We start from the raw sequence: 17324 nt of genomic DNA on the forward strand, positions 1-17324 counted from the left end.
AGGCTGGTCATACCCGGAGTCAACTCCTTCCCCAGCAAGGACGTGGACCCGCCGTAATTTGGCGATCTGCACAAAAGGTCTACAGCGAATGCAATCTCACTTGCTGTCCCCTAGGCCCTGGGCCACCTGGACAATACACCAATGTATGGCTGCTTTTGACTAAAAACAACTCTGAATTCTGCATAATCAGACCCGCAAGTTCTTATACATAAGCTCCAGGTCATGGGCTAGTCTACTCCCTCTGTCACTAGTTGATGGACATCCTCATCGGGCAATCTCAGTCACTGCAGATCGGCACTGACGTCACCGATCTACAGGTAGGGTTGAGGAAGGACCAAGGCTAGAGGGGGGTTTTGAGAGATTGGGAGAAAGAAGCGGTGGGTGGATTACAGAGTCGGTATGTCTATGGTCATGCACTTCGGTGCAACAAAATAAAGGCGTGCACTATTTTCTGAATGGAGAGAAAATTCAGAGATTTGAGGTTCAAAGGGACTTGGGAGACCTCGTGCAGAATTCCCTAAAGATTAATTTACCGGTGGACTGTGTGGCGAGGAAGACAAACACGATGTGAGCATACTTGTCAACAGGATTACAATATGAAAACAAGGAGGCAGCTTTGAAACTTTGCAAAGCACTGGTGAGGCTTCACTTGGAGTATTGTGAACGGTTCTGGGTCCCTTATCTAATCCGGCCAGATGTGTTTGCAGTGGGAAGGGTTGAAAGGAAGTTCACGGAAATGATTCCGGGAATGAAACTCTTATCAAATCAGGAACTTTTGATGGCTGCAACCCAGAAGAATGATGGTTGTGTGTGTGTGTGGGGGGGGGGGGCGGGAGTGGAGTCGATTGCTGTAGTTGAAACCGATTGAAATTTTAGAGGCCTCCGTAAAGTAGATGTCGAGAGAAATTTCCCCATGGAGGGATAGTCGAAGACGAGTGGACCCATATCAGTCCTTTTAGAACGGAGTTTTGGAGGAATTTATTTAGCCAGAGTCTGGTAAGTCTGTGGAATATGTTACACAGGCGGTTGTGGAGGCCGATATTAGCTATATTGAAGTCATAGGTTGACAGATTCTTGATTAGTCTGGGCATGAAGGAATATAGTGAAAAGCAGGAGATTGTGGCCTAGAGGGAAATGGATCAGACCAGATGAAATGGCGCAGCAGCCTGAATGGGCCAAATGGCCTATCACTTCTCCCATATCTTACGGACTTATTTTAAGTTGCTGCGTTGCTGGCTTTCACCATCTCAGTAGAGCTATTCTGGGCCAAAGAATTTCACTCAAACACAAAGAAGGCGTCATGTTCCCGACAGAACAGCGGTGGGCATCAAGTGCGGGCACGCCCATTCTTACTAGAGTAGTTAGCTGTCACTTTCCCTTTAAGACTCAGACTGCCAATTATTGCCCGTCAACATTGCTTCATGGAATTTCTGCAGTCAAAGGCCCCCTGCTAAGCATTCGGTGCTCAACCGTAGGAAATCCAATACAGTACTATTCTTTGTGATTTAAACTTTGCATATCTTTACTGTCGTCTTGTTTATCTCCAGTCTGAGTATGAGTGTATTCCAGACCATGCTCTACTCGTCGTTTCCCAACCATCCATGGCTCTGTTGTTACAGAAGAAATTAGACCGTTAGCAGTTTGTGAAGATTTGGTCTTTCATTGAAGACCAGCAAATGGTCACTAGGAGCATTCCGTCTTGTTGCATCGCCGCCGGGTGTGGAGGCTGACACGCCCGACGTGGCAGGAGGCTGCAGATGGGTGTAGACCCAGCCAGCTCTGTCATTGGCACAACCACCCCCAGCATCCAGGACATCTTCAAGTTGCAATGCCTGGAGAAGGCGGCATCCATCACTCAGACTCTCACCCCGGGATAAGCTCCCTGTTCATTTCTATCATCGGGGAAGAGACACAGGAGCCTGAAAACTCAACGATCGGGGAAACCTTCTTCCCCACCGAAATCATATTTTTGAAAGCATGAGCACCACCTCGATATTTTTGCGGTCTTTACTATCTTTTCGTAGTTTACATTTTTTGCTCCGTACTGATCATGCAAGAATACAAATCTCAGGGCGATTTGTCACAGGTAATAAGTCACGTGTCGGGTGGCAAGAAACTGAAGGGAAGGAAAGTTGGGATGAAGTAGGGGCGATGGGAGAGCGAGTTTGCGGGGAGAAGGTAAAGAGATGGAACATTGCGGGTAAGAGTGCCGTTCGTAGAGAGAGGGGAATAGGGTAGGGCGAAAGGAAGAGCGGATGGGATTGTCAGAGTTTGGGAGGGAGATGGAATTGCGGTAAGAGGATGATGTCACTTGATTTACGTCGGCTCCACCAGATTTTGACAGAGATCCCAAATCTTTTCAGCAACGTCCGGGTGCAAAGGTGCAGACTTCTCACAGATGAAACGGTGCTGATCATTTTTACAACTGCTAAGCCAACCAGATTTACATTCGCTGCACTCGAACTTTCCAGCGTCCATCTTGTACACGAGATTAGAGGCCACTTTCCTGTCATGGAGGTGTAAATAATTTCAAAAGGGACAGCACAACTCCCGCAGAAATCCTGTATCAGTCTCCAAAATACAACCACTGAATCTATCTCCCCACACCGACCGGTGTCAGACCCCAAAATACTCCCACTGGAACTCAGTCTCTCCTCACTGACCGGTGTGAGGCCTCAAAATATTCTCATTGACTCAATCGGTCCTCACCGATCCTGTATCAGTCCCCCAAATACTCCACTAAATCCATCTCTCCACGCCGACCGGTGTCCGTCCCCAAAATATTCCCACTGACACAATCTCTGCTCACCGACCAGTGTCAGTTCCCAAAATACTCCCACTGACACAATCTCTCCTCACCGACCGGTGCCAGTCCCCTAACTACTCGCGCTGACTCAATCTGTCCTCACCGACCTGCGTCAGTCCCCAAAATACTCCCACTTATCTTCTCTCTCCCCACATACCTGTACCAATTCCCAAAACACTGTCACTGACCCACTCTCTGTAGCCCGGTTTCAGCCTCAGATTAATCCCTGGCCCAACTCTCTCCCCACAGAGCTGTGACACTCCCCAAAATAACCCCACGATACTTCTTTCTCCCCACAGGCCCGTGTTACTCACCAAATTACTCTCAAATCCCGGCCTCTCGCCACGGCCTCGTGTCAGTCCCTAGGATAGTCCAACAACCCGACTCACTCCCCACGGAAACGTGTAAATCTATAAACTGATTCCCTTGCTCCACTGTCCCCATATGCCGGTCTGATTCCCCAAAATACTCCCGATGATCCACTCTCTATCTCAAGACGCGTGTCTGTCCCCAAAATACTTTCACTGCCCACACCTCCATGACATTACACAATTAATCCCACTGCCCACTCCCGTCCCGCAGCCTGTATCAGTCCACAAAAAAAACCACGACCCATTCTCTCCTGAAAAACCTAAATGATCGCAGATCTTACCCGGCTTTGCATTTTCCAATCCAATATGAGTTGTCTTGTTCGCCGAAAGTTTTGTTAACAAAAATCTGTGAAAATAAATGCCTGTCATTAATGATTGAAATCGAGCATAATTTAAGGAGCCTCACGCACTTTCTAACCCCCGGAGAGTGTGATGGGACGTTGTGGAAAGAGTTTCACTCTGTGTCTGACACTGGAAGAGTGTGATGAGACAGTCTGCAGGGAGTTTCAATCTGTTTCTGATCCCGGGACTGTGTGATGTGATATTGTGAAGTTAGCTTCACTCTGTGTCTGACCCCGGAACTGTGTGATGGGACCGTATGGATGGAGCTTCACTCTGTGTCTGACCCCGGGAGTGTGTGATGGAGCAGTGTGGAGGGAGCTTCACTCTGTGTCTGACCCCGGGACTGTGTGATGGGACTGTGTGGATGGAACTTCACTCTGGCGTAGATACAACTTCTGTCGATCTGACACATACCTCTTCCTCTTCTGAATTTATTTCAAAAAGCTTTGAATCAGAGTCAGAACAATGTTGTTTCGCTCCATCGTATGATCTTTTAAATGTGGATATGAAATAACACCGGCCTTCATTTTTGATCCAGTCCTGGGAACACGCATGATCTGGAAATCAGGAATAAGGAACAGTGAATCTCCCTCCATACCGTCCATTCTGTCCGCTCGGAGTCAGACACGGAAAGGCACACCCCCGTGAACAGACATAGAGTGCAGCTCCCTCCACACCGTCCCATCACAGACTCCAGGGGTCAGAAACAGACCGAATCTCCATCCACACTGTCACGTCACACATACCCGGGGTCAGACAGAGAGTGAGCTCCTCCTCAAGGTCTATCAGAGACACCCGGTATCAACAGCAGGGTGAAGCACAGCTAGTAATAGACAATAGGCATTAGAGAATAGGTGAAGGAGTAGGCTATTCGGCCCTGCGAAGCAGCATCACCATTCACTGTGATCATTGCTGATCATCCGCAATCAGTACCCCGTTCCTGCCTTCTCACCATATACCTTGACACCGCTGTTTTTCAGAACTTTAACTACTCATTCTCGAAAGCATCCAGAGAATTGGCCCTCCCTGCATTCTCTGGCACAGAATTGCACAGATACACATCTCTCTGGGTGAAAAAGGATTTTTTCTGAACTCCGTTCCAAATGGCCTACTCCTTATTCTTAATCTGTGGCCTTTGCTTCTAGACAGCCCAACACTGGGAACGTTTCCTGCCTCGAGCGTGTCCAATCCATTAATAATCTTATGTGTTTCAATCAGATCCGCTTTCATCCTTCTAAATTCCGGATTATACAAGCCCAATCCCTCCCATCTTTCAACATATGACAGTCCCGTCATCCCAGGAATTAACCTCGTGAACATGCGCTGCACTCCCTCAATAGCAAGAACGTCATTCTGCAGATTTGGAGACTAAATCTGCACATAATACTCTAGGTGTGGTCTCACCAGGGCCCTGTACAACTTCGGAAGGACCTCTTTGCTCCTATACTCAACTCCCCTTGTTATGAAGGCCAACATGCCATTAGCTTTCTTCACTTCCTGCTGTACCTGCATGCTTACTTTCAGTGACTGATGAACAAGGACACCTAGATCTCGTTGTACTTCCCCTTTTCCTAATTTGCCACAATTCAGATGGTAATCTGTCTTCCTGTTCTTGACACCAAAGTGGATAACCTCATATTTATCCACATATAACTGCATCTGCGTTGCATCTGCTCATTCACCCAACTTGTCCAGGGCATCCTGCATTCTCATCACATCCTCCTCACATTTCACACTGCCACCCAGAATTGTGTCACATGCAAATTTGCTAATGTTACTTTTAATCTCTTCCTCTAAATCATTAATGTATATTGTGAATAGCTGCGGTCCCAGTACCGAGCCTTGCGTACCCCACCAGTCACTGCCCGCCATTCAAAAAAGGGACACGTTAGTCCCTACTCTTTGCTTCAGAATTTCCTTCAGTTTCCTCCGTTACCCTAGGTCCTCTGGCCACTCGGTCCATCATCTCTGGAGATTGTTTGTGTTTTCCCTAGTAAAGACAGATCCAAAGTACCTGCTCAACTCGTCTGCCATTTCTTTGTTCCCCATAATAAATTTACCCGTTTCTATCTTCAAGGGTATAACTGTAGTCTTATCTAGTTTTTCCCCTCTTCACATACCTAAAGAAGCTTTTACTATCCTCCTTCATGTTCTTGGCCAGCTTACATGCCTACCTCATTTTCTTTCCCAGTGTTGGCTTTTTAGTTATCTTCTGTTGCTCTTTGAACGTCTCCCAATCCTCTAGTTTGCCCACATCTTTATAATGTTATACTTCTCTTTTATCTTACACTGTCCTTGATTTCCCTTGTCAGCCATCGTCGCCCCTTACTCCCCTCAGAATCGTTCTTCCTCTTTGGGATGAACTGATCCCGCATCTTCTGTATTATTTCCAGAAATATCTGTCATTGTTGTCCCACTGTCATCCCCACCAGGGTGTCGTTCCAGTTAACTTTGGCCAGCTTCTTCGTCAAGGCTCATTCGTTCAACTGTAATACTGAGATTTCCAATTTCCCTTCTCCCTCTCAATTGTAAATTAAAACTTATCACACTATGGTCACTACCTCTTAATGTCTCTTTTACCTCGAGTTTCCTTATCAAATCCGGTTAATTACACAACACTAGATCTAGAATTGCCTTCTCCCTGGTAGATTCCAGTATAAACTGCTCTAAGAATCCATCTTGGAGGCACTTCACAAACTCCCTTTCTTGTGGTCCAATACCGACATGATTTTCCCAGTCTACCTGCAGGTTGAAATACCCCATAATCCGCAGCATTACCTTTGCGGCATGCCAAACCCTGAGCGAAATTATCTCCGTAGCGCCGCATCACGCCCTCCCGCGTATAGACACTTGGTGTCTCTCACTCCACACATTCCCATCACACACTCTCGGTGCAGGACCTTGGCTGTCGCTCCACCCCACCGTCCTATGACACACATTCGGTGTGACACTGTGGGTGTCGGTCCGATCGCACCTTCCCATTGCACATTCCCGAGATAGCTACAGAGTATAGATTCGTCTCTGTCTGCCGTGATGAGGAGAGGGAGAATGGCGGATGTTATCTCACCTTGTCTGCTGGTCAGCAGTTGGCAGATTTGAGCATTGGTTTCGTTGAGAGTTCTACACTGCATTTCGAGGTGATTGAAGTTGTGACGGAGATCGGCTTGCGTTTGATGCTGATCACAGAGCTCGGTGCTCCGGGGGGACAGGTTGCTTTCCAGGACCATCAATTGGTTCTCAAGGATGGAGACGTTGCATTCGCAGACAAATAATTTGTGTTCGAGCATGGAGAGGTTGTTGCTGGGGACGGAAACATTCTTGAGACAGGTGTCCAGGGAGAGCTTTTGGTGCGTATTCTTGGATGTCCTGGACTGAAGAGTTGAGTTCGGCTCGTGTATATGCAGCAGACATTGGCGCTGGGTCCTGTTCATCTCCTGATGTTGCTCCCAAAGTCTCTGGTACTTTTGATCGGAGGCGATCAGAGACTGACGGATCTGCAACACTGAGAGATACTGTGTAAGGTGTGCTAGTGTAACCGTGAGTGACGTGTCGGTGTTACATTAAGGGATGTTTTAGATATCACGTCGATGCGTGTGTTTGTGTTACGATCAGGTGCTTGTCCCTGTCACGGTGAGATTCGTGTGCCGTCACTTTGAGGGCTTGTTAGTGTCACGGTCACGGTTGCTTTCGTGTCCCCATAAAGGCATGTCGGTGTCACAGTGAAAGGTAAGTCGTCATCACTCTGAGAAATATTTCGGTGTCATGGTGATAGGCGTGTCGGTGTCACGGTGAAGTGCGTGTAAGTGTCACATTGAGAGGTGTGTCGGTGCTTGAAGAATTGTTGCGGGGCAGTAGTTTAGATTTTTTGGATCTTTGAGTTCTCTTCTGGCGGAGGTGCGACCTTACAAGTGGGACGGGTGACACCTGAACGCAAGGGATCCAGTTTGGGAGGGGTTACAAGAACTAAACGATTGGTTGTAAATGGAGTGATATGGTCGACGACATTGTTCTTAACAGGATGATTTGCGACGCTAAACGTGGACAGAATGGAGGGAAAAAAAAACAGATGTGTAAAGTGTTGACGGTATTATATTTGAACTACCATTGTGAACTGAATGAGGCAGATAAACGTGGAGCACAGTTTTGGTTCGGATATATGAAGTTGTGGATATAGTTCTAACATGGCCGCAGGAAGATTATAGCTGGGAGATTAACGTCCAAGCATCGACATTGTATCGAATATGGAGTCAAGTAGACAGAGGGAGCGGCGTGTCTCTGTTGGTAAACAGCTCAATCAAATCATTGGAAAGATATGACTTTTATCGTAAGGTTTAGAATCGTTGTGGATCGAGTAACGAAACTGCAAAGATAAAATGACACTGATGCGGGTTATATACAGACTCCCGAATAGTGACGAGGATGTACTCTACAAATGCTGGTAGATCGATAAAATTAGGTTGGTGCTGTACCGTAAAAGGGGGAGGTGGTGGAGGGGATGTGTAGAATGCAAAGGAGTTGAACTTTTAGAGCGGCTCGTGGTTGAGCCCACGAGGGGAATAGTTATTCGGAATGCATGCTGTGCAATGGATGGGAATTGATTAGAGAGCTTACGGGAAAAGAACCCATCGGCGGCACAGATCACAATATCACAAAATTCATCCTGCAATTTGAGAAGAGGAAGCTGAAGTCAGATGTATTTGTATTACAGTGGAGTTACGGAGAGCTGAGAGAGAAGCTAAACAAAATTTACTTCGAGGGGAAAACTAGCAGGGGCAGGAATAGTTAGAATCTCTGGGAACAATTCTGAAGGAGCAATATCGGAACATCCCAAACAGGAAGTAGAGGTATTCTAACGGCCGTATGCTGATGACCCAAACACGGCTGACAAGAGAATCGTATCCAGCATGAAAGCCAAAGATATAGAAAAATATTACAACAATAATGGGAAGTTAGACGATTGGGAATCCTCTAAAAACTAAAGGAAGGCAACAAGAAAGTCATAAAGGGATGGTGGACGAAGTTAATCTAGCCAATAATATTAAAGATGATATAAAAGTTTCTGCAGATATATAAGGTGTAAAAGAGAGGAAAAGGTAGATATCGGACCGCAGAACAATGATGCTGGAGAGATGGTAATGGGAGACAAGGAAATTGTGAAAGAACCGAATAAGTATTTTACATCAGTATTTACCGTGAAAGACACCAGCAGTATGCCCGAGATTTCTGATTGTCAGAGGGTAGAATTGGGTGACGGTGCCTTAACTATACAGAAGTTGCTTGAGAAACTGAGATGTATGAAGGTCCGGAAGTCATTTTGAATAGGTGGTCTACGTCCAGGTTCTGAAGCGGGTGGATGAAGAGATCATGGGTAGTTACTAATGCTTCTTCAAGAGGCATTGGGTTCTGCCATGGTTCAGAATGACTCGGAAATTGCAGATGTCACTCCACCCTTCAACAAGGGAGAGAGGCAGAAGAAAGGAAATCACTGGATTGTAGTTCTGACCTCTGAGGTTGACAATATATTGCAGTAGATTATCGAGTGTGTGGTTTCGGGTTGGAGGCACCTCATAAAATAGGCCAAAGTCAGCATAGTTTCCTTAAAGAAAAATCTCTCATGATGAATGCGTTGAAATACTTTGAAGGAATAGGACACTGGATAAACAAAGGAGATTCAGTGGAGATTGTGTACTTGGATTTTCAGAAATCCATTGACAAGGTACCACACATGAGTCTGAATAGTAAGTTAAAAGCTTATGTTATTACAGGAAAGATAAGAGCATGGATAGAGCAGTGGCGGATTGGCAGGACGCAAAGTATGCGAATAAAGGGAGACACTTCTGGTTGGCGGCCGGCGACTACTGGTGTTCCTCATGGTCTGAGGTGGGACCGCTTCTTTTTGCATTATATGTAAATAATATGGGTGAAGGAATTGCTGGCTTTGTGACCAAGTTTGTGGACGATACGAAGACAGTTATTCTTGCGAAATGGGAGAGGACATAGAAGGACTTACATTGATTGGGAGATTTAATCAACAATTGTCACAGGATACATTGTCGGTACGTGCACATTTGTAGCGGAAATAAAAGGGAAGATTATTTTCAAACGGTGAGATAACTACAAAGGTGCTTGGCAGTCCTCGTGCAGGGTTAATGGTAAGGCACTGAGGAGTGCCGTAGAACATAGCGATCTCGGAACACAGATACAAAATTCCCTAAAAGTGGCCTTACAGGTAGATAGGGTCGTAAATATGAATATAGGAAGGATGTGGAAGCATTGGGAAGGGTACAGAGGAGATTTACCAGGATGCTGCCTGGTTTGGAGAGTATGCATTATGATCAGAGATTAAAGGAGCTAGGGCTTTACTCGTTGGAGAGAAGGAGGATGAGAGGAGACATGATAGAGATAGAAGTTTAAAGGGAACATTGCGGGGGGGGGCGCTTCTTTACACAGAGAGTAGTGGGAGTATGGAATGAGCTGCCAGACGTGGTGGTAAATGCGGGTTCTTTTTTAACATTTAAGAATAAATTGGACGGATACATGGATGGGAGGTGTATAGAGGGATATGGTCCGTGTGCAGGTCAGTGAGACGAGGCAGAAAATGGTGCGGCAGAGCCAAGAAGGGCCAAAAGGCCTGTTTCTCTGCTGTAGTTTCTATGGTTTCTATGGTTTCCCTAAAGGTGAATATGCTGGTTGAGTCTGTGGTGACAAAGGCAAATGAGACGCTAGCATTGATTTAGAGCGGACTCGAGTACAAAAGCAAGGGTGTCATGTTGAGTCTTTATTAAGCACTGGTGAGGCCTCACGTGGAGTATTATGAGCACTTGTAGGCCCCCTTATCTAAGAAAGGATGAGTTGACATTGGAGATAATTCAAAGGAGAATCACCAAAATGATTGAGAGGCTTGTCAAATGAAGAACATTTAATGGCTCTGGGCCTGTACTCACTGGAAGTCAGGAGCATGGAGGGCAAATCTCATTGAAACCAAACGGTGACACGAGGCTGTGCGTGTTCATGCCCGTGACGCTGTAAAGACACTGTATTGTCACGCTGAGTGGCAAGTCGGAATCAGCATGAATAGAGAGTCGGTGAGGGGCCTGTCTGCGTCACGGTGATGGGCGTATTGGTATCACAGTGAGGGTCGTGTCGGTGTCACGTCGAGGAGAGTGACGGCGTCACTGTGAGGTTTTACGCGGTCACCTCACTCCACTCCGTTTCTTTAATGTCTGACTCCACACGGAGCCCATCTGACTCACCATGGATTGAGAGCCCCGCAATTATCGCGACGAGGACGGACGTAACGAGGCAGAGTAGGCAGATCTTACGGTACGATCTATTTCCGATGTTCCTTCTCGGCTCCTGTTTATGCGCACCTGTAGAGAGACCAGTCAGCGTTTGTGTGAATTCAGCCGTCTGCCCCACTGGGATTTCCTTCCACCCACCATCCACGCTCTCTCCTTCCACCACGATCACCCCTCCCTCTCCCAATCCCATTTACTTTCTAACCGTCGTCGCTGAGAGTGTTAAATCCGAAACTCGGCAAAGACGTTCTAATGTGGACTGATTTTTCGCAGTTGTAAATTGTTCAGAGGTTGGTAAATATTTGAAAAAAGAAAGTTGATTTCATAATAAATGCATTTTATAAAAATGAGTTTTTAACTTCGAGTTCGGCTGCCTACATAAGGCAGAGGGTGCTGCCGGATGGGACATATTCTCGCTCGTGGTCTGTGATTAGTGACGTCCCGCTGTGACCTACGCGGGGACCTCTGGTATTGTTGATGTATCGGATTGACATGGATGAAAATGGAAATGGGTGGGTTGGCAAACTTGCAACGACCGAAGGGTTGATGATATCGTGGACAGTGTAGAAGATCGCCCACGGATTCAGTGGGTTATTTGATCAGTTCTAAATGTGGGCGGAGAAAAGGGAGACGGGGTTTAACCTGGGTAAGTGTGAGGATTTGCGCTTTCCCAAGTCAAATGTAAATGGCCAGGACACAGTTAACGGCAGGACCCTTAAATTTCGACCTTCGAAGGGATCTTGGGTTGATCGTGCAATTGCGTAGGACGTTAAAGAGTTGACTTATGACGGGCCCTTGACAACGTCCCTTTCATGGCTGATTCACTCACAAGTTTGCCACGCATGGGATTCACATTGAACTGGCCATTTAGATTCCAAATCGGCCTGTCAACGGAACACAGCTGCGGCGGGTCGCTGGTTGGACGCCAGTGACAAGTGGAGTTACGCACTGATCCGCAGTGGGACCGCTGCTGTCTATGGCAATGTTTTCGATCAAAATCTGGCTAATCAACTTGGCTTTGTAGGTTTGGGACATTCCGCCTAGTGGATTTGGTATATTGGTATGTTATATTCACACATAGAAAACAGACAACCAGTTCCGAACAGAACAGACCCACAGTGTTTTCCCGAGTACATTCCCTCTGGTATTCGACATTTCAAGTTTGATGAAAAAGGTACCAGCAATCTACTCTCTCAGTGCATCTCATAATCTTATAAACCTCTGTCATATCTTCACACAACTTCCGCCGCTCCAGAGAGAACAACCCAAGTGTCCGACCTCTCGTTGTTACACACGTCATCTAATCCAGGCAGCTTCCTGTTAAACCTCTCTGGAGGCTATCGAAATCCTTGACATCCTTCCTGTAATTTGTTGACAGGAACTGTATGCAATGAGCCTGATACAGCCTAATTAGAGTTTTATTAAGTTGCAACAAAACTCTCTGACTTTTTAACTTAATGTCCCGACTAATAAATGCAAGCAGGCCACTTGCCTTCTGAAACATCCCATCAAAAAGCGTAGCCACGTGTAATGACTCTGGAATCCAGGATCCCCCTGCATTCTTTGCAAGTCTTCTCCACTATCCACAACATCACCCATCTTCCTAGCATCTGCACACCTACTGATCACCCATCTACATGTTATAACCATATCAACCATATAACAATGACAGTACGGAAATAGGCCATCTCGGCCCTTCTAGTCCGTGCCGAACTCTGACTCTCACCTAGTTCCACCGACCTGCATGCACCACATAACCTTCCCTTCCTTTCCTGTCCATATATCTATACAACTTAACTTTAAACGACAACATCTAACCTCCCTCAACTACTTCTGCTGGAAGCTCGTTCCACACAGCTACCACTGTCTGGGTCAAGAAGTTCCCTCTCATGTTAGCCCGAACCTTTTGCTCTTTAGCTCTCAACTCATGCCCTCTTGTTTGAATCTCCCCAACTCTCAATGGAAAAAAGCCTATCCACGTTAACTCTATCTATCGCCCTCATAATTTTCAATACCTCTACACCGCCCCCCCCCCGCCAACCTTCTACGCTCCAAAGAATGAAGACGCAACTTGATCAACCTTTCTCTGTAACTTAGGTGATGAAACCCAGGTCACATTCTAGTAAATATTGTCTGTACTCTCTCTATTTTGTTGACAGCTTTCCTAAAATTGGGTGACCAGAACTGTACACAAAACTCCAAATGTGGCCTCACCAGTGCCTCGTACAATTTCAACATTACATCCCAGCTCCTATGTTCTTCCAGATCGTTTATATACATCACAATCTGAAGAGGTCCCAGCCACTTCCATGGACACAGATCACTTCATTGGAGGAGAACAAGGTTGATCAATCACAGAATGCAGAATAATGTGTCACAGTTACAGAGCAAGTCCAGTGCAGGCAGACAATAAGGTGCGAGGGCCGGGACGAGGTAGACTATAAGGTCAAGAGTGCACCTTATCGTGCTGGGGGGCGTTGAATTGTCTGCTAACAGCGAGGCAGAAGCTGTCGCAGAGCCTGGTGAGACGTGCTGTCAGGCTATTGTATCTTCCCCCGATGGCGGCGGGAGGGTAAAGAATGTCCTGAGTGGGTGCGGCTGGGGACTTTACCGTCGCAGCAGGACGTGTAGACAGACTGCGTGGAGGGCAGTCTGGTTCCCGTGATAATCTGAGCTGCCTTCACCACTCTGTAGTTTCGTGCGATCACGGGCGGGGCAGTTCCGGACCAAGTCGTGATGCATTCCACTTGGATGCTGTCTGCGATGCCTCTGTATGAATGGCGGGGGTCGACGGGAACATGACAAGCCTTCAGCTTTTGAGTGTGGAACCAGCGCTATTCATGAGGTCAGTGGAGGAGAAATTTCAATAAGGGATTTATGGTTCCACACGGTAGGCTGCTCTGTAAAATGGTGTGGGGTCCATTATGATTTGACTGGCTGATTTGATAGTGGAGGACCTCTTTGTCTGGATTGCTGGATCCAATATATGCTGACATTAACATGTCCATTCACAAGGTCCCAGATGGTAGATTGCTGTGGTAGATGGACGAGGCAGAGATTAGGAAGGATATAGGGAGAGACTGAGAAGGAATAGAGTGGAGGGAGTGAAGGAGAAAGGGAGGATGGACGTTTGAAGCCGGAGGGAGATGCTAGATGACGAAAGACCGAGTGAGAGTTGCCTGAATGATTAGATCGGAGAGAACTGATCAGGCACGTAGAGCAGATGTAAGGACATGGACATGAAGAAGTCTATTAACAAGGGCACAGATGGTTCGCTGCTCTGGAGGCTGATACAGAACCAAAGGAGATCTATCTGACTAAATTGACTGCGAAGGTCTGATGGGGTCTGACTTGTAGATATAATGTAAGAGACTTCAAACAAGGACCCAGATGGAATAGCACTCTCGTTGCTGGTCTACGGCGCCGGTAGAGATGAGTGACTGGAAATACAATTGCCTCGGCAGTCAGAGCAAAGGTTTAGGGTTGATGTCCGTTTCTCAGACAGGAAGCCCGTCACTAGTACTTTTCACCAGGGGGTCGGCGTCGGGACCAATGATCTCTGTCAACGCTATCGACCATTCGCAGCAGATTACACAAGACGCAGTTGTTCAGCTTGCAGACAACACTAACTTTGCTGACGGAGTCAAGAGTGAAGACAGTTTTCTCTCTTAGTGGGATCTCGATGCTGGGGAAGTGAGCAGAGCAGCAACAAACGCAACTTAGATCAGATAAGCGCGGGATATCTCACTTCAGTAACAATAACCCTCTTTCACAGGGTTCAGGTTGAACGCTGAGAAGTGTTGTGGAACAGAGGGACCCAGGGGTACAGGGACACGATTCCCTGAAAGTGGAGTCACGGGTAGACAGGGACCCCGGGGAGTGTTGTAGAACTGAGGGACCCAGGGGTACAGGGACACGGTTCCCTGACACTGGAGTCACAGGTAGACAGGGACCCTGGGGAGTGTTGTAGAATAGAGGGACCAGGAGTACATGTGCACTGTTCCCTTAAACTGGAGTCACAGGTAGACAGGGACCCTGGGGAGTGTTGTAGAACAGAGGGACCAGGGTTAAAGGTACACTGTTCCTTGAAAGTGGAGGCGCAGATAGCCAGAGATCCCGGAGAGTGCTGTAGAACGGAGGGACCCATGGGTAAAAGTACACTGTTCGCTGAAAGTGAGGTCACAGGTCATAGGACGGAGAAGAGGGGAGCAAAGAGAGGGGGAGGAGGGGGAGAGGGTGAGACGGAGGGGAGAGTGAGGGGGAAACAGATGAGGCGGAGAGTGACAGAGGGTGAGAGAGAAGAAGAGAGGAAGAGGATGGGGTAATGGAGGATAGAGAGTGAAAGCTACGAAGTTAAAACTGTCGTCCATCTATCCGGAGACGGGGCTCAGGCAGAGCCGTGACGTTACATCCCACGTACGGTGCACCAGGTTCAGCTGGGGACAGCACAGGGAGGGTCAGAAACAGGGTGAGGCTTCCTCCACACGGTCCCAACACACACTCCCGCGGTCACACACAGAGTGAAGCTCCCTGCGCATCATTCCGTGACACACTCCCGAGGTCAGGCACAGAGTGAAATTCCAAATATATCGTCCCTTCACACACTGCCGGGGTCAAACACAGAGTGAAACTTCCTCCACACCGTCCCATAACACACTCCCAGGGTCAGACACAGAGTAAATCTCCATCGCCCTCTATACCGTCCCATCACAAATTCCCGCGGTCAGATACAGAGCGAGTCACCATCCGCACCGACCCCTCACACACTCCCGCGGTTTGACACAGAGTGAAGCTCCCGCCACATCGTCCCTTCACACACTCATGGGGTCAAACGCAGAGTGAATCTCCCTCCATATTGTCCTTTCACACACTCACGGTGTCAAACTCTGATTGAATCTCCCTGCATACCGGCCCATCACACAGTCCCGGGGTTAGACCCAGACCGAAGCTCCCTCTACATCGTCCCATCACACACTCCCGGAATCAGAAACAGAGTGTAGCTCCCTCCACATTTCTAGGGTCAGACACAGAGTGAATCTCCTTCCACCGCGTCCCATCACAAACTCCCGCGCTCAGACACAGAGTGATGTTTCCCTCTCTTTCTGCCCCACTCACCTCTGGAAGGAGACCGTGAGTCCATTTTGATGAACTTCGCATTCATGTACGTCTCGCACTGTCCTCCTGTCGAGGATTCTCTGCGTCTCTGAGCTCAGCGAGGGGAAGGAAATGTTGTCAGGGGAAGCCCGTGTTGACAAGGGGTGTGACCGACACAAACAAACACCGGATGAACAGCTGATAAAGGGACCAGGGGGAGGAGAGAGACGGAGGGTGGTGGAGAGGGTGATCCGGAGACACGAGAGTGGCGGGGCAAAGGATAGAGAGAGTGCGGAGATAGTGGGGGAAGGGGAGAGAGTGCAAATCTGGTGCTGACGGAGAGAGAGAAGTGGATAACGGTGCAGACAGGTTAGAAAGGGCTGAGAGAAGGAGATGTGTCAGGAGAGAGCTGGAAATTAAGGAATGGATATGGGGAAGCGTGAGAAGCCGGGACAGGGTTAGAGAAATAGAGGCTGTGGAGACTTGGAGGGATTGGGAGAGAGAGGCCGAGAAAAGAGGAACGGAAAACAGGAGAAAGAGTGAGAAGGGAGACGGAATGTGATGAACGGAGATAGAGGAGATGGAGAAGAGTGAAAGCGATAGAGGGAAGTGGGGCTCATGCAAGGCAGGAATGAGGGAGTGTGGACGATGGAGGGACAAAGTAATCGAGGAGGGAGAGAGAGAAGGTAGGAATGGAGGGACGGAGTAGAGAGGGTGGGTGTGTGTAAGGAGAAGCAAGTTAGGTGCGAGACATGAATGTGATGGGGAATGCAAAGTTGGTGGTGTATAGAGGCTGTAATTATGGAGTTATCGGGTTGTGTGTACACCCGGATCAAGATAAGGAGTGGGGTAGAGGGCGGGGTTTCACCTCCCTGAGAAGGAAGAGGATGTTCCCAAAGAAAGAGGGATAGACAAGGTAGAGGGGTGAGGTATAGGACACAGGAATTGGGAGGGGTTATGGATAGCCCTGCTCCTCTTCTCTTGCCGTCTGTGCTTCTCCTTTAAGGCTCGGAAAAGCGGGACAAGAATCTCCCGGCGCAAGGAGAGGTGAGGGACCGAGTGGAATCCTCTCCCCCTCCCTCTCCAATTCTCTACCCGCCCTCTTGTTCCTGTAAATCTCTTTCTCCCTCTCCTCTCACTTTATCTCCTCTCTTCCTCTCCAGCATCACCCTCTCCTCCGTGTCTCTGTCTGTCTCCCGCGTCCCTGCGGAATTCGCTGTCTTTATCTCTTTCCCTCCCTCTCTCTCCATCTCACCCTCTCTCTCCATTTCACCCTCTCTCGCCATCTCACCCTCTCTCTCCATCTCACCCTCTCTGACCACCCTCCCCCCTCACTGTAGCAGTTCTATCTACACCCTCTCTTTGAAGGCGTGCAAGCCTTCACACAACACATCAACTCGGTGAATAGAAATA

At 48.0% G+C, this 17324-nt stretch overlaps 1 protein-coding gene across 1 annotated transcript; it reads right to left on the reverse strand.

Annotated features, from left to right (window-relative positions):
- Positions 1 to 886: 886 nt before the first annotated feature.
- On the reverse strand, positions 887 to 16036 carry LOC140207345 (uncharacterized). The gene is made up of 6 exons (XM_072275890.1): positions 15933 to 16036; positions 10773 to 10889; positions 6587 to 7021; positions 3934 to 4076; positions 3459 to 3523; positions 887 to 2506 (listed from the first exon to the last, which is right to left on the reverse strand). Exons 1-6 carry the CDS (start codon positions 15976 to 15978, stop codon positions 2317 to 2319), a joined length of 996 nt encoding a protein of 331 aa, XP_072131991.1. The 5' UTR covers positions 15979 to 16036; the 3' UTR covers positions 887 to 2316.
- Positions 16037 to 17324: the final 1288 nt, after the last annotated feature.

The sequence above is a fragment of the Mobula birostris genome, chromosome 13 (genome assembly GCF_030028105.1).
Source record: "Mobula birostris isolate sMobBir1 chromosome 13, sMobBir1.hap1, whole genome shotgun sequence".
NCBI classification, from domain to species: Eukaryota; Metazoa; Chordata; class Chondrichthyes; order Myliobatiformes; family Myliobatidae; genus Mobula; species Mobula birostris.